Raw genomic sequence first — 23,850 nt, 5'->3', positions numbered from 1 at the left:
TCTTTGCGCTGAATTAAGACTGAACAAAAAACACCAGCTTCAGACAGACTTTAAAAAGGTCAAATGCAAATAAGCGCTCTCCAGTAAAACTTTCAAAGAACTTTTAAAATTACTGTAACATTCCTCCAGCAGTGTGAAACCAGTTGGTTGTGCCTTTGTTTCCCGCTGAAAGGGAGACTGTGTTGGGGTTTCAGGCCATGTTTTCATCTAGTTAAAACTTAGTTGAGTGTGTCACTTATGCAGATGTACAATCCCTCCTATGTTACTGTGTATTATCTTCCATAGACAGCCATAACGATAAAGTATAACTACAGGTGAACTTTGTGACTCAGAGTCCAGGCACATGTAGTGAGGTCTAATTGCCGCTGTAAAAACAGAGGCTGATCAATATACAGATGACGTTAGACAAAACCAAGCTCTATTTTTTTTTTGGCTCAATAACTGTAAACGTGCAACACAGCATTTTATAATGTGTATGTAAATGCTGAGATAGAATTCTTCTTTGTCTTTCACATTGTACTCAATATATAGTGCTGTATGATTTTGTTCATTCTGCCTCAGTGAAGTTATTTGAGACTAGTCGTAATACATGTGCCTATATTGTGCTTGATGTTGAAGGATGGTTACTGTAAAATAATTGTGTATTTTTGTTACCAGGCTTGCCTTTTTTTAATGATGCTTTCACAGACCCTCCCAACTCCTGACCCCTCCCTTAAATGACCATGCCTTTGACAAACTCACCACACACACTCCTCTGTCCAGCCAGAGCACCACAGAGGAGCCAAACGGACGGAGGACGGATGTCCCGACCATGAGGGTCCTCATCTGCTTTGAGGGCTCCTGTGAGTCTTTTGATGTCCCTCCAGATCGGACTGTGGGGGCCATGAAGCAGATGGTGAAGGTAATAAAAGCAACTTTAGTTAACTGTATAGTGATCTTCTTTTCTTGACATATTTGCAAAAGGATTTGGATGCCATCATAGAGGTAGAAGCGCATGTGCAATTTGACGTGTTTTTGTTTTTGCATGCACTGAAAACAACACTGACTCAGACTGTCATTAGTTATATTTAATTTTAAGGTATCAATTGCATTTTTGCAGCTCACATCAAAAAGCACATGTAGCTGCAAACATTGAACATGGTCTGTAAAGTGTTTAGTTTCCAACTCATGTCTTAATCTCCCCTCTGTCCCTCTCTGTAGAAACATTTTCTTGTGCACCTCTCCAGTGACAAACAGGTCAGGCAGCACCTGGAGCTGAGCTTCGGTGGTGCAGCGCTGCAGGACACCTGGGCTCTGTGTGACGTGGGCATCAGGAGTGGCAGTGCCATCCGATGCCTGATAAAGGTATTAAAAGAACATTAAAAGCGTTTAGAGATTTGGAGCTGTTTTGGGATTACGATAAAGACAATCGGCTTAAGTTGATGCACATTAGAGAAAGGATGATAAGGCACATCTTTGCTTTAGACCTACACAAAAAATGTTCTTTTCATAAATTGGTGATTGTAGCACAGTTTTTAACTTCAAAATATGAAGTATTTTGTGTCATCTTCATCAGCACACAGGGCGGTTTATGCTTCCTGTCAGAGGAGCTTTATTCTGGGCCTATATGTCGAGGGAGCTACAGTCACTTCACTCACTGCAAACGATCCCTGACAACTGACTTCAAAAACACTTTTTTGCTTCATAGCTGCTAAGATTAGTATCATACTGCATACATAATCATTATTTGGGATTATTCCTTATTAAACACATTCATATACTGAATGGATTACATGTAAGACTGGTGCACTAATAGGGAACCATATGTTCCCACGTGAGCGGGCGAATGATTTTATGGCTGTCTGAGATCTTTAGCTTGTCCCCATTACTCAGTTTTTTGTTTTGGGACACATTCCAGGCTCATCACTATGGCAACAGTGTGTTAAAGTTGACAGCAGAAAGCGTGTGCGTCCCTTTTCAGCTTTTGTCATCATTTAACATCCTCTCATAAAAGCTGTTGTTTTCTACAGGCTTTATAGACTTTTGTGTGTTTGGTCTGCGTCACCGTGCTTTGACATTTCACATCCTTTGTTTGTTTTAAAGATGTTTTCCCCACTTTCATGGACAACTACTGCTTGTCAAATGTGTACTTACGAGCGCATACTCGATAAAAATCCTTTGCATGCAAGAGATGCTTTTGCAGACAGATCTGTACGTCCCTCAGCTAAGCTTCTAGACTATTCAATACATGTAGTATACATTAGCCTTTTTAATACTTATTTTTCAGACTGAAGGAAGACCTGTGATTCATGTATTCAATGCCGTGACAGGAGAAATCTTACCGATCATGGGAAGCGAGGCTCTTCTTCACATGTCTGTCGCTAGATTGAAAACTGTGGTGTCTGTGCAAAGCGGCCTCCCTGTCAGCACCTTCAGACTGAGCACACCTGCTGGTGTGCAACTCTATGACTGCAACCGGCTGCAGGACTATTCCATCCAAGTGGGTAAGATCTACTTTCTGTCTGTGCTGTTCTGTGACCAAAGTGTGAAACTTTATAATAGCCGTATTAGTAGCCTACTGCACAGGAAAAAAATGTGATTAGTTTAGTTACATTTGAATTGATACAGTAAAAGGTTAGATAGCCAGACATGAGAAGTAGAGCTTCACCTTCTTTTAACATCTCGTCTTCTTTACATTCTTGCTGCTTGTTGGATTTATCAGAGCTAGTGTCTTTAAAACAGTTTTCTTGAGCGGTTTGTCAAGATGAAGCATGGCCATATTGGTAGCATGCAACAAGTGCAGTTATGGTCCCATAGTGTGACATGCTTCATTTGCCAGTATTGACAAGGTATAAACATGAAGGTTAAGTTCAGGTTAAAATTGAATAAATATTGATTTTCTGTTTTTTTCAACAAAGGCACTATTCTCCGTTTGGACACGTGGGATGGATGGGTGGAGTTCCTGCAGGCTTGCCTCGTGGGCCACAGACTGACAGTCCAGAGCCACCTATCAGAGAGGAGGACAGTAATGAGGTCAGAGATGTCCTACATGAATAAAAGTTTGACATAAATGCTGCTGTGCAGCTAATCGAAAAGAGAAATGTTCTTGCTTTATCCAGGTTTCAACTGCAGGTGGCCCTTTACATCGCTGCCTCTTCAGGCCATCTGGATCTGGCCGGCTGGCTCCTGGAGAGGGGGATAAACGCTGATGAACCAGTAGGAGTCCATCCGTACCGCCAGTGGTGCCAACAAACCGCCCACAGAGACTCCGGAAAGTGTCCCATTCACATAGCTGCAGAGAGCAGTCAGCTCCTCATCCTCAAACTCTTTATCACCAAGAACCCTTTGACCTTGGCTTGTAGGGACCCTGAAGGTCGCGACCCTTTGAAAGTTGCTGTTCAGCGGGGTCACAGGGATTGTGTGCGCTACTTAGCCAGCAAGCTGTACTCAGTGGTATCCTTGCCAAACATGTCCCTGCCCCTGTGTATCTACCTCCAGATAAAACGCTGGGTGAGTTTGGGGCAGAAAAGGGCCGCCTCTAATCGATGCCAGCTCACCAGTGTTGTCTTCAAAGGCAGGGTGGGCGATAAGTTGCTGGTAGATGGCTTCAACCAACCAAAGATGTTTTCCCAATCCAGGAAATCTGGGCCAAAACGAAGTAAACGAATCAAGGCCAAAGCTTTGCAGCCTTTACCTACAAACAGCAACTTATTTTCTGTATCACACCTCATCTCCAAAAGAACACCATCACAACTTCCCAGCCTGCAGTCTGTGAACCCCGGTGAACCTAAAGAGACGCAGAAAAAGTCGCAACAAGATTTAAAAAGAAGAAAGGATGGCCTGTCGGTTGAAATCAGTGAGGAAGACAGCAGCTCATGTGGGGGCAAGTTTATACTCCCGCCAATCACCAGAGAAAGCATTCCCAGGCCGGTGTTTGTTGGTGGATCACCAAAATCTTCCCATACTCTGACTGCATCTCTGCAGTCTTTCTCTCACCACACTGGCCGAACACCAAGAGAAAATGCCATATACTGCTTGACCACAGCCAGGTCTCTAGCCTTTGTCCTGTTTAATAATATTTGCAATAAAACCACATCTGTTGGCTTTCATATGTGCAAGCTTATTTGATGCTCAGGAAGCATGGAAATAAGTTTGCTGTGTCTAATGCATGTTTCTCTTATAGTACCTTCACAGAGAAACCTTGGTTGAAGCAACTGAAAATAGCACGGACCCTCATCAGGAAGCATGTCCATACAATGGCCTGATACTCAGGAATCTTTGTGCCACGCCCAAGTCCCATCCAGACCTTTTACCAATCAGCCCAACTGCAGGAAGCTCTACTGAGGGGTGCCTAAAAGACGGAAAACCAAGAATCGAGTGACAATTGAGAAGCATATCTCAGGCCAAGCGTGTTTAAAAGAAACTTAAACATGTGTGAGACAGTGAGACTCTTTGTGCTCTGCCAAATCTGCCTTTTAACGCTCTTCGCACAAAGAGAGATAGATAGATGTTATAGATACAACTTCATATTTATTACTGTTTCAAATGCTTACAGGATTTTAGATCTTTAACGTTTCAATTTTGACAAAAGTCCAAATCAGGACTCACCTTGTGTAGTAGTGTGATGTTATTTTTTTTATTGTGAAGTTGGTATTCTACATTCAGAATCCGACTTATTTTTCTTGACTGGGTAGTCAGTGGGAGCATGTGAATGTTTTCTTCACATCTACAGTTGCTGCTGCTGCTTTAAAAATAAAATGCTCAAAAATCTGGAGAAATATGTCTGTTTCTTGTACACAACACAGCACTTGAAGTGAAAATGGCTCACATTTGGTTGAAATACAAGGCTAAGAGCACTAAGAGCATGTTGTGATGCTCCCTATATGCAGACAGACACAAAAACAAGTTGAGAGCAGATTTACAGCTCAACAACAGGTTTAGAGCAAGAAGTGAAAGATGACATACATGAGACAATTTGTGTCTGCTCTGGCTGGCATACATATTTTTTATTCTTTTGTGTAATCTTAATAATGTAATCTTAATCTTAATAATTCTGTGTATCATAAATACTTTAGAACATATTGCTTCTTATTTAGATATTATCTTGTTCAAGCAAGCTTTTTGGTAAGGGTATAATACATATAATGCATTAAAACACCACATACCTTCATGTACAAGATCCAAAATTTACCAAAAAATACTACTGTTGCAGTCTATTTAATGGTAAAATAAAATCTGTACGATTTGGAAATTTCCGAGCACAGAGGGCGGTATTTAGTCATTTTGCATGAAGTATCTTTTCAAAGTCTCGCGATGTTAAGATCCTAGCCTACCCGCTAGTGGTGCTGCTGCCCCGCCAGTCAGTGAACAACCGGGGAGTAGACATGCTTAACCGTCAGTGCTCGCTGGATCCTGCCTAGTTTTCTCCTGATTTTATGGAAGAGCTGAGAGTTATGACGGGGTGCATGATTAAAACGGAACCCGTATTTAATCATTGAGTCGTATAGATCACAGAGTCAGTAAATCAGTTAAAGAGAAATAGTTGAGCGAGCCGGTCTGACAGTCAGCGTGTGGGAATGGCAGCTCCCCGGCCGATAAAAGGCATCCTGAAAAACAAGAACAGCGGGACAAACGTTAAACCTCCGCCCGACGACGTTCAAGGAGAGGTTCCTGAACAAGCCCCTGTGCTCTCGGAAGATGACCAACAGTAAGTTTTCTTCTTAGCCTTAGTGAGGATGGTAGCCAGGTAACGTTAGCTAGCTAACACCAGTTAGCCTCTCAAACGGCACTGCCCATGTCAGGCTAAAGGAAGAGTCACCTCTCCGGCTGTCAGTTTGAGTCAACAGTGTGTGCTGCCCGTATGAAAACTTTGTTTTTTCTTCTAGCGAGCATCAGTTGGTTTTCCCTCCCTGATAAAATCTAATAATGTCAAGCGCTGACGTTTACGTTATAAAGCGTTAGTTAGGTTAGCTTGTTTGCTAGCCAATGATCTCAAAGCCACGATATGCAACGTAACTGTTGTTGTAACGGTTCTTAACTGATGTTGAAACTGTTATTTAGAAACACCAAATGAACAAAAACTCTTACACCTGGCCTCCTTTACTTAATGGTAATAAAAAAGGAAGAACAGATATCGTTTAAAAGTCAAAACACCTTGCCAAAGATTACCATAATAGGGCAAATTACACCAGCTCAGCAGAGCTCGCGCTCTAATGAACATAGTTACTGAAGTAATGTTTCCGACCTATGGACATATCCTCATGTAACCTGACGTTAGCTTACCGTATCAATAGTTTGAGCTGCCTACCTCTCTGTATGACAGCAAGTTGTTAAACATCCAGAAATATTTGAATTAAGTGGTAAACTGTCTCCTGAAAAATATTGTCAATTTCCAATATAACTCTAAACAATAAACAAATATTATATTACTTGCATTGCGATTTGTATCTGGTTTGGGTTTCCGCACCCATCACTGCATCTTGTATGGGAAAGTTGGTCCGTCTTCACTATATAATCATAGGGTGGAGCATTGGTACATCTTTCTTTACAAGACGATACTACATGAACAGCCTTCATATTTATGTTGTCTACTGACTGCTAAAACTTTCAGTGGCTGCAGCCTTCAGTCACATAGACACATGATGTTTGTCATTCTTCAAACTCGATCTGTCTTTGGTAAAAGTACTTTTAATGTTTTTGCTCCCTTATGGTCTGAGCTGCAGGGTCACCTTAAACTGGAGCGATTTATTAGCTTGGAAGACTTTAAAAACAGAATTAAGGATCATTCGGTTACTGAATGCACTTGTCTTATTGCTGAACACTATTAAGTTGTTGTTAAAATAATTTTCTGCATGTTTTAGTCTGTTGTCTGTTCTGTATGTAAAACTTTTTATGCTGCTGTCTTGGCCAGGACTCCCTTGTAAAAGAGATTTTGTATCTCAATGGGATAATTTCCTGGTAAAATAAAGGTTAAAAAAATGGTATTGAAACTGTTTTGGTTAAGCCTCATATGCTTTAAGCCTTTGACAGGAATGTGAGTCATTGACATTGTCTAGCTAAATCAATGGGTAGACAAAGGAGAGCTGGGTGAACCCTCCTAGTAATATCACTGGCATTTTACAGACACTTTATCTGACAATGTGAGGCAACGATCTGGGGTATAAAAGCCTCTGCACAAGACTATTCTGATAATATCTTATAATCTTTGCAAATGCTGTCAGATCCTCTGCACCTATAAGATTGTCAGAGGACATCTCATATCCCCTCCATCCTGATGTTGGCTAGGATGACTGTATGGCTTATTCATTCGCTCGCAGCGGAGGATGTCCGTCTACAATATCAAGTGTGTTTAATGGCAATGATGACGCCTGAGATAAGAACAATGCGGAGTTTCATTGTTTAGGGGCATCACAAGGTCCATAACAATCGTTAGCCTAGATCTGCAGATTGTTCGGACTTGTCTGGCACTGCTAAACCAACTGGTTTCTCTTTCTGGAGCCTTGTCTTCTCCTGTGCGTTGATGTTGTAGACACTGACACTTTCAGTGAAGCAGCGAGACATAACGCCCCAGATCACAAGCCAGTCCCTGTGAAGTTATGTCAGTGCTTTGCTCTTCCACAGACACTTCACAATCTCTGCCCTGAGGAAACTCTAGAGATTTATAGCTGTACTATTACAGGCATAGTTAGATTTAAGCAATGGTTCCATTATAACAAGGTGGCTACTTTTAGGGAAAAAACATGAGTATTCTAGTGGGAAGATCTTGCGTTGGGGTTTCAAATTATTCATAGATTAGTCTATGTAAAGGAGACAAGGAGTTATTTTTTTGCCATGGTACGCCACAAAACCTTAAAAACAAAAAAATGCATTTATCTGCATCATTTCTTTTGCTGTGACAAAAATAAAATGCTTTTGAAAAAACACACTTGGGATATTTTTAGCTATGAATGTCACCTGTGAAGCATTATTTAAAACATGTTGCCAACAAACAAGGCTAAAAATATGCCAGTGGGATTAGGTGTGAAAGATGAATACACAAACAAACGAGGGATTCTGTGGCTTTACAGGAATTGAATTCTGTCTGATTTACATTCAGGGCTATTAATTAACACCACCCACCTGCCAAATGCTGCTAAATCATGGGTGCTAGCTCAAGATTCAGCCAAATGGAACAGTTGGATTGGGCAGTATTATCAGTTTTCAATAGAATCATTTTGACATTTTAACCCTTTGAAAATAGATAAAATAAAAATGAGTCATTTTGATCATTTTGATAAACATGCGTGATACAACACATGATATATACTGTATGAAAATTGATCAGCGTTATGAGTCATACGTCTAATCAGTTCCTCTGGAAGATAACCAACCCTTCTTCGGTTGGTTAGAAATGAAGGTTGAATTACTGATTAATGTGCCCCCTTCCTCTACCATGCCAGCAGGTCCAGACATTAGCACCAGTCCTCTCTCTCAGCTGCAGCGTGAGAAATTAGGCCATCGAAGGATGGCAGCAGTTATTAGTGGATTCCATTTCCCAACAGTGAATCGAGCTTTTTCTGTGTTGGTACAAAAATAGTCTGTCTTTGAGTGATGAAGAAGTGGAGGAAAAAGAAGTTTCTGGAAGGATCCGGTGTGCAGCCAAGCACCAAATCCAAGGAGAAGCACGAGGGCTGGCTGTGCTGTAACAAGCTGCCACCGTCAGGGCTGAGTTTAAAGCAAATACACACTCTTTACAGGCAAATAGTGCATACTTTCATATCTAAACATACTCCATTTTTGGATTTTTATTTGCATAAATATTGATTTATTCTTTCATTTTTTATTTAATACCTTTAATAACTACTAAAACTTAGGCATAGAACCTGTCAAGTCTTAACTACTCAGGTACTTTTTAAGCAGTCTTTTTTACAGAAAAACTAAAGATTGTCAAGCTTTCTATCTACAATTGTTCAGGGCAGCAGCTCACATTGAGCATGACAAAAGCGCAAACATATTTTCCTTATCTGCTGCAATTTTGTGGAACATATCACATTGCCTTCCTCGCTCATTCGGCAGTACACAGAGGATATCCTGAACTAGCCCTACAAATACAAACCGCCCAGCATTGATTTCTTTGACCACCTGTTCATGTTTAAACAATTCAGCTTCCCTCTGTAGATTTGCTAAAGAACATAGACCCAGATGATGTAACACTCTGTTGTTCTTGGTTACAGTCATTTAACATCATCTGAGATGAGCACAATAATTAGAAAATAAAAATACAATATAATTGTTTGCATTTCATATAAAAAGATTTTACAATGTGCATTATACAGGAAATCACATGCTCCATTTGTTTATGTCCTTTGCTGCTTCAATTCATTTCCTTCAGCCTTGTAAGGCTACATTTTTAAACCCGTACGTGACTGTCACTTTAGTCATCTCTTCAATCAACCACTATTATTTAGTTAACAGTGATGTACCAGACCCACACCCAATATATAATTCATGGGCGCTTCCATGAAACTCAATCTCTCCTTCAATGTTCTGCGAGCCTCAACCTGACTGTGCAAAATACGGTTTGACTGGCAGGCAGTGAATCACTGACTTTCCATAATGTGGACACAAAAATACCCCACGCAGACATGTTACCCTCCTGTGTGTAAGAGGTCAGGTGAGGTCAACTCTTGGCACAGACAATAAAGACGGTATCTCTTTTGATTAAAAAAAAAAATGACTGGAAACGAAATAAGTCATGTTGGTCACCTTTGTTCTACAGTAATAAAGAGCAACTGCTTCAGGACAAGGCTGTAAAACTGACAAGCAATACTTCATTATCTCCTGTGTTGTTGGTACAGAGGTGGGTGATGTATTCGCCCTTTTGCTACACTTTAAAATTGACAAATTAGATGACAAGCGCCACTGACTAGTGAACTCGATGTTCAGTCCCTCCCGATTCCTCATGCTTCTCCTCTGATGCACTTTTCTTTAGAGTCTGGACAGATGACAGAGGCTTAAGAAACAGTTTTAGTCCTAAATCTAGTTGGCTATCTATCAAACTTGATGTAATCTTTTATTCTGCGTACTGCTGCCTAAATAAGGCGCCAACAGAGCAGTGATTTGTGCCCTTTTTGGGATAATACCAACCACTGCAGAAAATCTCAAATTGGCACGGGTTTTATAAAGATTTTTACAGTTAATTTTTTTTATCATTAGCCATGCAGTTACTCGTGGAACACAGAGAAAGCTTTGGGGAAAGGGACACAGGTAAAATAGTTTGATACCATGCATGAAAGCAGTATATTGTGTGCCACTATCTCCACTGTAAGCTGCATACTATTGGTGGGTTCACTCTGCAGTTGAGAGCACAGGTCTGGACCTTTCCTCACTGACTATGCTACCTGATAGTGCAGCTCAGCTCACAGTGATGACTCACTCTATTTAATGAGTTTACCTCAAGCGTTATGTCGCCAGCTGTTGACCTCCCTGCAGAGATAGTCACATCACATAAGAGATACAGCTCTATTTTTTGTGGTTGTAGTAGTTGGTTCTCTTTTTTTTTCTTTGCAGAGGCAGGTGCATGGCCGTAGTACAATTTTTTGTTATGAATGAGATGAATGGACTGCAGTACATTTCAGGGCAATATAAGTTTAATAGAAATTGAATTTGGTTGGCTGCTTCTGGGATGCGTTGTGTAATCACACACACACACACACACACACATGCACGCACACATGCACGCAAGAGTGAACCACTGCAGATTTATTACCACCTTTCACACACATGCTCACTTGGACAGATTTGAACATTTTGGACCTTTTTGTTCAGAGACTTTTTTGGATGGATTTTTTCTGTCAAGATCTGAGCTTTCATGGGAAAGAGTTGATGCATCTCACCCTAGCAGGATATGGTGTTTTTTTTTTATCTCAGTGGCGTTGTTACCTCGAGAGATAAGAGATCATTTTTCATGTCTTGTTTTCCAAGTAGAAGGATATGAGAACAGCCATCTTTGCACAAAGTTCTTATCTTAAAAATATATGTGTAATATTTTATTTATTCTTAGGATTTAGATACAGTAGTTTTTTTAAGTAATGGAAACCTATCCAGCATTATATAGAATGAGTGTGCATGTTTAGTAAGTTGGTCATGGACGAGGACAAACAACATGAGCCTGCCTGTTTACATGGTGATTTCTCAGCCTCTTTTCTTCCCTTTAAGCAGAACACATGGATGAGTCTTGGCCAATACTTCTTTAAACTCAACATTCCTTTTTCCCTGTCTGATATTATGTTACTATTGTTAAGGTTCTTTTGCTAATCCTTATTCAGTGTCCAAACCTAATTCTCTTTTAGGCGTCAGTCTGAACTGATAGACGTAAAGTACCTTTGATCACCTGCCTAGTCTTTCCCATAAATAAAGAGAACCTAACATTATACAGAGAGGTGTTTGTGTCTTTTAGCGTTAACAGCTATATATGGAGGTGGTATAATGCTATTCAGTAGCACCACAAACGGCAGCCACCAAAATGACCATTCAGTTGAATCCAAACCCTTTAAAGGGGACATATTTTAGCTATGCAATCAATTTTCTATTATTCTAATGTAAAGTTTTTTTCGTTTTAAAAAATGTATACATTTTTAATTTAATTGTTTTTCGGAGCCTCTCCTTCTTCCTGAAACCAACAAGCCGTTCCCATTCAAAGGTTAGACCTCAGCCACGATTGGCTGACAGTATTTGGAGTGACCACGTAGCTCCTCCCCCACGTGGGGGAGCGGCCGCACTGCTCTGTCACTCCAAAGACCAAAAGCTTTTATATGTACAAGCCAGAATCGCCAGGAAACATCGGAATGCTAAGCTGAAATCTTGAGAACGATTTTTACAAGCTAGTGCAAGAAGGCAGCCTGAGGTGAGAGACGATTGGTCGATTTCAGTGAACTAGGCTCAGTTTCTAGAACTATATTGATTCACCCAATTTCCAAAGCTTTATGCATGTACTTGTGTGTTTGTATCACTGTTTCATGCAGTTGCTGAATTGGTGCAGGACAGAATACCTAAACATCCTTACTGTCTTGCACTAGAAGAACACTTCAGGTGGTGTGTTTGTATGAAGTCTATGTGGCTCTGGTCTGGTTTGAGTGAGATGCGCGGGGGAGCTCTGCAGGCTTGTAGCAGCAGGCGGTGGATTTAGCATCTCTCTCTTGTTTCCCACCCCCTGCCTGCCCGTCTCCCATGATACCCGACCTTTTGTTCCATGAACAAGGTCAGGACAGAACCTTTGCAGGAGAGGCGAGGGAGAGCAAACGTGGTTTAGCTCAACCTCAATAACTCCCAGAAACAGCTGGACTTGTAGCTGTAAGTTTCGGCGTAGTTTGTTAGGAAATTTAAATGATACAACAACTGTGTTTCAGGTGGAATAAAAATCAACTCCATAGAAAACTTTTCTCCATTTTTTCTTGTCTAACTTGTTACCCTGTCCACTCATCGCTGATCCACTTTAGGGCTCAGATACTTATTTATATCTAAGATGAATTACCTTGACACCAAAGCGAAATGCCATGTCACTTCCCTGAAAGTTGCCAGAAACTTGGTGGTGCTGACATTTGTGTCTGTGTGGTCTCAAAATATGCAGTCTGAGTAAAACTGGGGCACTTTCAGTCCCAGATTAAATCTGGTCATTGTTCCCCCTGGAGGAATCTGTGTGATGTGATGGTGGGTGGGTAGCTGGTGCATGGTCGATTTAGTCGTCGTATACTTCACAACGGTTTTTCTTTCATCCTTTTACAGGAAAAAATCGCAGAAATGGGATGAGATGAACATCCTGGCAACGTACCATCCAGCCGACAAAGACTACGGCCTGATGAAGATAGATGAACCCAGCACTCCTTACAACAGGTCAGACTCCTCTGACAACAAATCCCATTGTTTGTTTCTATCTTTAACACTGTTGAATTTTGATTCAGTTATACTTCAACCATTTTTGAAAACACTATCTGAAGACATACATTTTCTAGAGGCTTGTAAAAAATGCAAAGAAGTGAGCGGGGTGTGTATATGTGTGTATTAGTGTATCAGGGTTGTCTCAGCAGGTTTGTAATCCAATATGTCAGGGTGCTGCAGGGAAGGGCACCCTCGTCACAGACCTTTTTTCTTTGTCTCCTCATGGTCCTCATCCTGTCCTCTTTATCCCCTGTGCCCTCCTATTCATGCTCGACTATCTGCTTCTGTTTGTGTCTGTATTTCCTTTCCTGCTTACCCTCCCACCCTCCCTCGCCTCGTTTTTGTCCTATCTTTAATCCTGCTCATTTATCTCTTTCAGGATGGTGGGGGATGACGAAGATGAGGGGGCGCTTAGTGACTCGGAGGGCCACGGTGGACTCGCAGCTGATGACCTGGCATCAAAGTAAGAATTTTTTTCTGTAGTTTATGGGGCAGTGTGTAGCATTTTAGGGGGGCTTTCACATTAGGACCCGGGCCCGGATCCGAGTACACTTGACCCCAAAGTCCAGTTTGTTTGGTTAGTGTGAACACTGTGTACCGTAAAGGTGGTCTAGAGTGCGGTTCATGTGTACTCGGGTGCAGTACGCATCAGGTTTGAAAGCAACTGTAATGTCTCCTCGAAATTCACGTATGCGTGCAGCCCCGCCAGTCTCATAGTGCGAAGGTGACAGGCGGGGTCTAGGTGAGGAGGGGGCAATCGTACTCGGACACGGTACAAAGCAATCGTACCTAATGTGAATACGCCCATAGACTCTTAATGAAGTAGAAATACAACCTTGAACAGGTTGAAAAATGTTTTGTGCTCTCAGATGGAGCCCAGTTAAGCCACACCTCAACACATTCACCAACGTCCTTGTCGTTTAACAAGAATATGTTTTAACATTGTCTGATGAGGGTGTATTTTCTCTACAGCCTTTAATGTCCGTTAGACACCCAGTGATCATTTTACAAGACCTTTATTTCATATTTATATATTTGTCACATAGTGCATTGCTACCTTTTATGCCTTTACAGCCTTTAATGTAATTATACCATAACGGCATAGTGGGATGAAGGAAGGCTAGCTCACTAGCATCCAGTTGTAACCTCCCATTTAGGGATTTGGTAATGAGGCATCTTCTGAGCTGCAGCCTCCAGGGGTTGTCCAGGCAGAATGTTGTGTCATGTAGTTTACGCACGCACACACACACAGTAGACTGTACAGTCATTCCCAGACTGCCCTGCTGCCTTTTGACAGGCCTCCAGACTGTGTTTACTGAATGCATCTTGACAAGCGTCTTCCTTTTTCTCCTGAAAACAAAACAGCAGAGCAGAGAGAGCCATAGTAAAGGTCAGCTGTATACCCCAGTGTAACTAGCATTTGGTGTGTAGACTGCAGACAGATGTTTCAATGCAGTTCTATTCAATCTATGGTTTGAAATTGAAGAATGCTAAGATCATGGCCACCTGAACGACATCAGTGTGTTTGTATGTTTGTGTCCTAATATGGTTTCCCACTTACAGTTGGATTGTTCTACTAAATATATTTTCAGTACGCTTCAATACAGCATTAATTGAAATATTATTTAATGTATTTGTTTTAATGCATTTTTACTCCAAGTCCCTGTAGCTGTTAATCAATAAACAATGGGTTCATGGGTGTTTCCCATCAGCCATGAATTCCAGGGGGAAAAGAGTTATGCAATGTGTCATACAGGCATGTCATGCATGCTATAGAGCCATAGAAAGTTATTTACATCTTTAGGTGATAGTCTTAAAGCAGATGCCACTGTGCATGACAGTGTAGAAGCAAACTGTGTTTTGAATAGACTCGCTTTTATAAATGACATTTTGCTGTATCCAGGGTCTTCTTGGAAGTATTAATTTTGGTGAAGTAAAAAGTTTTGGTTCTTCAACTTCAGAAGTCAAAAAATGGATATGTGCCACTGCGAGCTGTCTCCTGGATGGGAGCTTGAAATATTTGCTGTGGGCCATCATGCTTACATAAGTGCACTCATGCAGGGACGAGTGAGCCAGTTTGAGCGTGTGTGTTCCACAGAGAGGATAGTGATTAGCTCCAGGCTTGCAAGTCAATTAGCCGCCTTTGTTTACTTCCACATAGAGTGCCTTCTATTGTTTTACTTTAAACTCTCCAGATAGTAAAGCGGCTGCTCTTTTCCTGTGCGCTCTTGTTGTTTAATCTCTTTATCTTCCACTCTCAGTCTCTTCTTAAACTTACCTCAGTGCATCCCTTAAACTGCTTCTTCCTTCCTGTCTACGTCTTTATCCCCTTCTGCCTGAGACATCTGATACCATTACTGCTGCATTCTGAAAGTGTAGTTAATCTCCTTTCTGGGTGAATCAGGCCAGTTTGTCTGAGGTTTGTAGTAGTACAGTAAATGGGAGCTTCCCCCGGGGCTGCAGCACCGATTCACTACCATCCGTTGAGCCGTGAACCATTATTCATTTAGTCCTCTGCTGTTAGCTCTTGTGAGTGTGTCAGATGTGGGTAGTAACTCTTGTTATTTTTGTCTCATGCTCGAGTACTCACACGCGCTCGCATCTCTACTCTCGCTGTGCCTACTCTCTCCTCCCCCTCGCCCAAATATCTCTCCATCTGTGTTCCTCTCATGTCTGGTTTCCTCCACGGAAGCACTTTCAGAATTTTTTACATCTCTCCACATTGAATTTAGGATGATATTCTTCTGTTACGGTTTGTAAGACACTCTTTACTCTTTTGTTTATGGAGATGCTTAATTGAAATTTCTTTTGTCTTCTTTCAAGGCTGGTGGCAGCTGAGCACTCAGAGCCCCGCTTCCTCATGAAGGAAGAAGAAGAGGAGGAAGAAGAAGAAGAGAGCAGCGAGGAAGAGGAGGAGGAGCTAACTCCTGAAGAACAAGGTACATACAGAGTGTTTTACTGGGTTGGGGCTTAAAGACGAAGCAATGCGATCACAACTCGGCAGTCAAATGAAAGACGGTCATATCAGTGTCTGTGAAACTGCTGTTGCGAGTGCATCCTGCAGCTCACCTGTTTATTTATACCCACCACCTTCACGCAAAATGTCCTCTGCTGCTGTGAGGTTTGACTGGATGCAAAGTGACAGTTCGCCTGGATGTGCTGGTGCAAAGTGATCAGTTTGGCAAAGGGCTGGAGTGTTGTGTTTGCTCTCGACCTTTCAGTGACTTCCCTCAAGACAGACACACACCCACACACTGACTGTGTTGGTATGCTTTTGACCGTTCTCTGACCTTACCCCTCTGTGCACTTTTAAACACGCACACACACACACCCCTCTCTCTATCTCTCTGATGTTATTTGAGCTGTACACAGGCTGTAATATTTTAACTGGATAAATCTGCCTGCAAAGTTTCCATGCGTTGTCTCCCATATATACCTGACCTACGCAGGTAACCGCGAGAGAACAGTCTGGAAACTGCAGATCTGATCGATATAAACCCAACTGCAGAGCTGCAGCCTCAGCAGTTTTTGACACAAAGTTCTAGACGTGCCAAGTTTAGCCACCTATAGGAGATAAGTTAGGAGATAAGAGTGTTTTCATTCAACATGTTCTTATCTTCATGGGCTCAACACAAAATACATATAGACATACTTTGTGGGCAGATTTGTGCTAGTACAACCATCAGGCATCAGAGAGACAAAATCAGGAGCTATATGAGGTCTGCCTTTATGTTCAAAAGACCTCATTCCAACCTTTACTGTTCTCTTTGCTTCCTTACCCGTCACTGATTATGCGGACATTAACTTGAATGCCAAATGTGTAAGTTCACTCGGATCACTTTTACCCAAGACACGGAGTCCAGCAGGGCCTTTGTTAGCCTCACACAAAGTCTCCTTTAACCTTATTTTAGTACAATAACAATCCATCCCAAGGTTGCAGCAAACTCATGATTGTTTACTAAAATAAACCTCCCTGTCCCATTTAAGGTTTGACCCATTTTAAGTTAAGTTAAAACAGTGGAGGTTTCCTTAGACACTTGTCCTAATATGAAAAGGTTTAAAGATGTTTCTTATCAGCAGAGTTCCTCTCTGCCAGCAGCACAATCAACCACCCTGAATTCTGCATGCACACGTCCCTTTCGGCAAATGTAAACATTTTTAAATGATCTTTCTCTGCAGCCAAAAAGAATCATTTTAAGATGATGAGGAAGATGCACTACAACGAGGGCCTCAACATTAAGCTGGCCCGCCAGCTCATCGCCAGCGAGCTCGAGGATGACGAAGACGGGGACGAAGAGATGAGGGACGACACAGAGGAGACGGAGGAGATCAGTGTTGACCCGCCACAGGAAGGTAAGGAGAGGGAGAGACTGTGTCTCTGTGCACGTCAGGGTAAATAATTTGGACAGTTTCCTGTCCAGTGGGTTTTGGTGTGTGGTAAGAGGGGTAATGGTGCTGTGCACCTTGCAAAATACAACTGAAGTGAAGAGGTTCACAAATAATGGCTTTGTGCACTGATGCAATCTTTAAATGTGGATGTCATCAGATTAAACAGCAGACTGCTGTTTGTTTGTGCCGCCCCATGGTTCATTTACTCTGAGAGCTGTGCATCAGGAGGAAGTCCCAGAGTTTTTAATGAAGCGTGATTATAACTCGCAGTAAACACGAGCAAAATAATAGAGTTTGATAATGGATTGGACTTTATTTCACACACAGATCAGTTTAAGAACACCTATTTTCTGCCCTGAAGCTAACACACCTGCTGTCATGCATGCTAACAGTTCCTCATTAAAGAGGTTTAAAGTGTCTTCTGTAAAGCTCACAACTCTTAGTTCATTATATAAAAGTTTTTACTTTAAAAAGTAATGCAATATGAACGGAAAGTGAATCAAAAAAACAAAAAGGAAAGTGCGTCTAGACATCAGAGAGCATCAAAAGTACAAAGATAGAGGATGAAACCCTTGAGTGTGATTAACTTGAGGGCATATCTGTACTCGTATTGTACTGAAGATATGAAACTAGATGCCAACTTTTTGCTGCATGAGATGTAACCCATTTTAATCAGGAAATTGTTCAATTTCCACAAGCGACTCTAATTCATAAAGATCAAAGTACAAAGCAGAACAAGTTTTTTTCTTGTCTGTCTTTCTATTCTCACTTCTGTCTCTTCTTTGTCCTCCAGCGGACTCTCTGGACTCGTAGATGAGGCGTCTCTCCGAACCTTCAGGCCCGCGTGTCGGCTCAAGATCCAGACAGACAATGCCACCGCTCTCTGTGTTTGAACGCTGGGCCGCACAGCAGACACCACTTTACCACCCACATAACAACCCTCAACAGCCAATAACCTCCCAGTCTCACCTGTCTGTCTCTACGTTTCCTTAGAACTGTGCAATATAACCTTCAGACACACTGGTTTTAACCTCCCAGAGTCAGTGCAAACACACAAGTGAAGACTGTTCCTCCTCCCTCTTCCTCGCTCTCCTGTTGCCAAGAAATTCCCCTCCCACCTCCTCTGGACCGGCGTCGCACTGAAGGATCTGTGATTCTGACCCTGAAAGGAGGATCAAGGCCTTTTTGTAAAAAAAATGAATAAATAAATAAAAACGTCAGTATAAAAAGGACTCCCCGTCTGATCGCTCCACGGTCTCCAGGCCACAGAGCCAGTACGTCAGCCCCTGAGGACACCAGGGGAAACCCCACGGCCTCACTAAAGGCATATCTGAGACATGACGACTGCACTTGTAACGGGTGCACTTCAGAAGGCTTTTATTTTTCCTTTGCTTTGTGAACTTTTTGTAACAAAAGATGGACACTGTGGAGTCTTTGTTTTATGTCCCCAAGGCTTTACTTAGAAATGCTATTCGTTATTATCATAAAGGTGTTATGATAAATAAGGAGCTATATATTAGCCTTACAGCACAAGACAACATGACCTACATAATCTGTTTAAGAATAGAACTCGATATGTTAAAGCTAACAATACGATGTTTGCTGTGGTGTCTCCCTTTGATGCTTGCAGTCAACTGGCAAATGTAACAACACATTTCAAGTATTATATTGGCACTTCATTGACTTTCCCCAAGGGATGTCTTCTTCGTGTTCTCCCTTCAAATGCAAGAACTCCATACAAAACCTCATTTCAAATTCTGGCAATTTTAAACCCCTATTTATACTTCAAATATCCACGCTGTTCGCCCTTTTTCCAAATTAAATCTGCAGATAAATTAAGCATATACAGCTGCACACCAGTTTATTTATGCAGGACAAGGAAGTAAGAATTTCCCAAATGGCTCTGAGGACGTTTTATCTCGTTTAGATAGTTGAGGGATGGTAAAGCAGGTATGGCACGTGCTACTGATAAATGGGACAGACATGCTGCAGCTTTCAGCACTAGGCTCTGATGTAGATCTGACAAACCAGCGCTCAGTGTGCGCTCGCTTTCACGACTTACGCGTCAGACTGTATGGTGCTGTATGCTTCATCACACTGAGTAAATTCATTTTAGAGGAAGGTACAATCACCTAATTTGTGTTTAACTCCTTCATCACACTGTACGTAACGCTGTCTGATCTACTTAAGTGTCCTGAATGCAGCTTGGGAATGTGAAACTAAGAGTTGATGCTACTGACTTTAGTTAAAGCGGATGTCGGCGGTGGAGTTAACCACTAACGCTTATTGGAGGTGTTTCAAGGGTTTTATTGTTTCGTCTGGGGTTCCTACGAGTGTCAAGAAAGTTTCATCAAGTCTTAAAGCATTGCTGGATTTGACATAAAAAAGGACAATGAAGTGAAGAATGAAAGTTGTCTTTGACTGACAGTCGAATGAAGAACTGTGTACCCTGAGGGAACAGTACAGAGGAACCCTGAGTGCGTCTTGTGTTTCGATCTCTTAATTTGTTTCTGTCCCTTTAATTCCTCACTGTGATTGAAAGTGTTGCGCTCTGTATTGAAAACACAAACGATCTTTGACCAACAAATGGTGTGACTGCTGCGAATGCCCCTTTGGATTTTTTTTTGTTCTTGTAGTTTAGTATTTGGTGGCGTTTTCTCTCCATGATCCTTTCGACCATTTCCACCCACTAACAAGCTCACATCGGAGCAGGTAATTACCACATGATTATTGTAGAGAAAGAGGAATATACAGCATATGTGTGGAAGAACATTTTTATTATCTTCAGTTAATTTGTAAACAGAAGAGACGGCAGCAGAGAACCTCAGATGATTGGTTTATCTTCTCACTTAAGACAAAAGGACAAAATCGTCCAGAACCTGACTGACGTGATCACCTTGTAGGTGGTTATAACTTGTCAAATGTGCCTCTTATGTATTTATGTACATGTGTGTAAAATGAACAGGCTATGCTTCATGTTTTGTGTGCAGTTTTTCTTTCTTCCTAAACATGTCCGCTGTCTCCCCTTGTTGTTTTGGCCCACCTCTTAAGGATGACGGACTGTTATGCAGTCCCATAACTCTGCACTGTACGTCTGTCTCAAACTGAGGTGGATGCCAAATCCACGTTTTTGTATTTCCAGTTTGCATGTTCTAAATCATCAGATTGTTTGTGTTCTGTTTTGTTTATGTCTCCTATCATTAAAAAATGTTGTTAGGAACAACTGTCTGTCATGGCGTGTGATTAATCTGAAGAGTTGCCTTAAAGGTGGATGAAGCAGGAAAAACAAGGACCGGGCAGATTTCTCTCAGACGCAGTCAGAATGATTTAAGCCTCTAGAAGACTGAGCTCACACATAGCACACTTTTTCCAGTTTTATTTTTTAGACCCTTAATATGATGAGCTACTGCTTGTGAGCTTGACCTCCACTCTTAGATCATGTGCTGAATTGCAAAATGTGATGCACTCAAATCTATAAACCTATAATATTATATATTTAATCCTTTTCTGTTAGCAGTGAAGCTAAAAGTACACCCACTTAACATGCTCTAACAAATCATTTAGTTTTACTGTAACTCATTAAGTTTTTCCGCAACATTTTTAAGCTTGCAAATGAAACTAGCAAGATTTAAGGAACTTGCTATTGTTGGCTAATCCACAAATAACTTAAAAGATAATTTCTTGTAAATTGTTCCTTTAAGAGATATTTAATATCTGCGCCATCTGATTCTCTGTGGTCTTAAATAGAAATGGAACAACAAAGAAAAACTACAAAGTGCCATTGGTGCACATTAAATGTATGAGCCACTGCAGTAAAAATTCCACGTGTGAGGCATTTCGAGATTTCAAAAGACAGCCTCTCTCTCCCAACACAAGATGGCGCTGTTACACAGCGCATCTTTTATTTTCCTTGGATTTCCAGTCATTCTAATAGGATCAATCTGGAGACCGTGCGAGGATTGTCCTGCATGTTTGGTCTACAGTGGATTTGCAGCCAAGAATGACCGCATCTTCCGGGGTTTTCCATTCAACCGCAAAACCGTTTCAGTCAAACTGCTTTAGAGATTTGGATAAAACGTCCGCTATTTACAATATTCGCCTTGCTGACGTTTAAGTGATTGTAATATTTGAACTTGACGATCGATTTGTTTGAAGAAATCTACAGCACGCGACACAGTAGAGTAAGAAATGGGAAGGCCGTCCTGACGGTCTATCCAGGGAGCGTCAACGGTAATTCCAATGGATCAGGAAGCGCCTGTCAACTGACACAAAGATCGTGTAGAGTGGAAAGAGGAAATGCTCTCATGTAGTTTGGCCGCCGGATGGAAGCATTAAAAGTCATTATAATTAGGATTTCTGAAATCCATTCTGCAGATAAATAAAAATACTGAGAATTCTTAGAGCCTCAGTTAATTGACCAGGAACCAAAAAGCGTAATATTATTTACTTGTATGTATAATACTAATTCCGTTAACTCCTTAATGACCCAAAAGTATGGAAGCAAATCTCTCTCTTCAAATTTAAAATAGTAAAGCCTTTTAATTTCCAGCACTGATTTTTTTGCACTGAAATTATGCATCAGATTTTTTTTGCCTCTGAATTCCACTCTTATCATTTTCAACAACTAATTTTCACTTTTATTTTTCAATGTTCACAAAATCAGAATGAAATAATCAAGTTGCTCAAATTCAGATCCCAAAATACAAGTTAAAAAGGGGGATAGCAAGAAAAAACAATTGACTCAGTCTCAAATCAACATCCAGCAAATCAAATTATGCTCTGTTGTTCATGTGACGAAGATTCGTCAATCCATTGTAGACAACTTTTTTATACAGTGTATAGACAAACGAGGAAATAAACACCCCTATTACTTCCAATGATAGCCTAACTGATCAGAGGATGTGTTGATCGCTGCCTACTGAGATCGTGACCAATGACATTAGAGAACAAGCCTGACAGATCAGTCCTTACCCCTCTTGTCAGAGAAGCTACGTGATAAGCAAGGCAACGTGACAAGCTACGTGAAAAACTACGTGACAAACTATGTGAAAAACTACGTGACAAGCTACGTCACAAGATACGTGATAAGCCAAGTGACAAGCTACGTGACAAACTACCTACGTGACAAACTATTTAATAAGCTACGTGACGAACTACGTTACAAGCGACGTGATAAACCATGTGACAAGATACGTGATAAACTACTTGACAAACTACCTGTTAAGCTATGTGACAAACTACGTGACAAGATAAGTGACCAGCTATGTGAGGTGTGCAGCAGTAACTTTCTTTGGCCAGTTATCACATAACCTAACGTTATAGCTACAAGGTTGACTGTGTTATTTGAGAGCCTCCATGTAAATATAGTTCGGCTGACTATTAGAAAATTAGGGTGTAATAAAGTGCACAGTAATGTTTTAATGTTCTTTAGGAAATCTGTTACCAATATATGTAAATAGTGAAAATAAGTTTAAAATTTGAGTTGAATTCAGAGGCAAAATTTTCAGATACATAGTTTCAATGCAAAAAAAGGCAGTGCTAGAAATTCAAAGGCTTTAAGATTTCTAAATCTGGTGAGACAATTATGTTTCCATACACAAGCTTTAATAAAACAATTAAAGCAGTGACAGCATACATAGCATACATCTTTGATAACATCCAGTCATCATCAATGGTGGTGCACATCAAATGAAAACGAATTCTGATTTTAATGAGCATGAACAGTGGACGTATCCTGAACACAAAACCGTTAATGCCGTCTAAGTTGCTGTAATAAACCTTCAATTGTTTTATTGCTATATAAAGATAATTAACTTGACTCATAACCAAGATCTCTCTAGGATGTGATATGTTTGTACATTCTTGCCGATATAGTGTACTGCTTTTTATGATCTATTATTACTGTTGTAGAATGTTTTGTTATATGGTTGCGTATTAAATGTGACGAAACCCAAAAATGTCCATGCATCCCAGAAGCGGGGCACATGCGCACTTGCCGGTGATTCCTCTTTTCCCAGTATAGACGATCTTTGTGTGAGGCAGTAGTATCTGCGTTGAAGAAAAGCTCCTCTCCCACTGGCTGCTATGACCGAGCTACCGGACGACACTTTCTGTTTTCAGGACTGACCGCTGCGTCTGAAACACTTTTGTAGCGTTTTTTGGCAGTCATACATTCAACATAGGGACGTTTATGGTCGCATTGCCGCGACTTTTTAACCGTAGCTGCTGGCCTCTGGGGCTAGCTGGCTAGCAGAGCAGTGACAGAGTGGAGCCAGCTGGTCGGACAGAGGTACAGTAACGTTAGCAAACAAGCTAATTAGCAGAAAGACTCAGTGTGGATTACTGTCTGTAATCAAAGAGAGCGGGTTTACTCACTGCGGCAAAATGAAGATAACTGTGGATTTCGAGGAATGTTTGAAGGACTCCCCCCGGTTCAGGTGAGTGATGACATCTCTCTCAGCGCTTGTCCCGATTATTGGTTATGTATTTATCATTGAAAAAGTATCAGCTAGCTGCCTGCTAACATGAGCTAATCAGCAGTAAACTAGCTAGCTGTTTGCTGCCTGC

The 23,850-nt window shown here is 41.2% G+C and overlaps 3 protein-coding genes across 4 annotated transcripts in view; all 3 read left to right on the top strand.

Moving 5' to 3' along the window:
- Positions 1-811: 811 nt before the first annotated feature.
- LOC138607989 (protein ANKUB1-like) lies at positions 812-4,244 on the top strand. The gene is made up of 6 exons (XM_069680651.1): positions 812-901; positions 1,201-1,344; positions 2,267-2,483; positions 2,898-3,012; positions 3,099-4,028; positions 4,163-4,244. The coding sequence occupies exons 1-6, from the start codon at positions 812-814 to the stop codon at positions 4,242-4,244; spliced, it is 1,578 nt and encodes a 525-aa protein (XP_069536752.1).
- Positions 4,245-5,353: 1,109 nt separating this feature from the next.
- On the top strand, positions 5,354-17,328 carry ppp1r2 (protein phosphatase 1, regulatory (inhibitor) subunit 2). The gene is made up of 5 exons (XM_069680622.1): positions 5,354-5,686; positions 12,742-12,849; positions 13,274-13,357; positions 15,718-15,833; positions 17,074-17,328. Exons 1-5 carry the CDS (start codon positions 5,556-5,558, stop codon positions 17,292-17,294), a joined length of 660 nt encoding a protein of 219 aa, XP_069536723.1. The 5' UTR covers positions 5,354-5,555; the 3' UTR covers positions 17,295-17,328.
- A 5,998-nt stretch (positions 17,329-23,326) lies between these two features.
- Positions 23,327-23,850, top strand: part of acap2b (ArfGAP with coiled-coil, ankyrin repeat and PH domains 2b) — a 51,286-nt gene continuing 50,762 nt past the window's right edge. For both annotated transcript variants that reach the window (XM_069679330.1, XM_069679331.1), the window contains exon 1: positions 23,327-23,720. In XM_069679330.1, the coding sequence (XP_069535431.1) occupies positions 23,668-23,720 (53 nt within the window). In that variant the 5' untranslated portion in view covers positions 23,327-23,667. The remainder of the gene's footprint in view (positions 23,721-23,850) is intronic.

This window comes from Semicossyphus pulcher, unplaced genomic scaffold (assembly GCF_022749685.1).
Source record: "Semicossyphus pulcher isolate SPU_LCO1_2020_fin unplaced genomic scaffold, fSemPul1.0.p SCAF_4, whole genome shotgun sequence".
Lineage (NCBI taxonomy): Eukaryota > Metazoa > Chordata > Actinopteri > Labriformes > Labridae > Semicossyphus > Semicossyphus pulcher.
The sequence above is the reverse complement of the archived record's forward strand: the minus strand, read 5'-3'. Positions and strand labels throughout refer to the sequence as shown.

Excerpts from the sequence above, each read along its gene's own strand:
- LOC138607989 (XM_069680651.1), top strand. The coding sequence starts at position 812 with ATGAGGGTCCTCATCTGCTTTGAGGGCTCCTGTGAGTCTTTTGATGTC. Across the intron at positions 902-1,200 it reads CCATGAAGCAGATGGTGAAG|AAACATTTTCTTGTGCACCT; the intron begins GTAATAAAAGCA and ends CCCTCTCTGTAG. Across the intron at positions 3,013-3,098 it reads GAGAGGAGGACAGTAATGAG|GTTTCAACTGCAGGTGGCCC; the intron begins GTCAGAGATGTC and ends TGCTTTATCCAG.
- ppp1r2 (XM_069680622.1), top strand. The coding sequence starts at position 5,556 with ATGGCAGCTCCCCGGCCGATAAAAGGCATCCTGAAAAACAAGAACAGC. Across the intron at positions 5,687-12,741 it reads CTCTCGGAAGATGACCAACA|GAAAAAATCGCAGAAATGGG; the intron begins GTAAGTTTTCTT and ends ATCCTTTTACAG. Across the intron at positions 15,834-17,073 it reads GCTAACTCCTGAAGAACAAG|CCAAAAAGAATCATTTTAAG; the intron begins GTACATACAGAG and ends CTTTCTCTGCAG.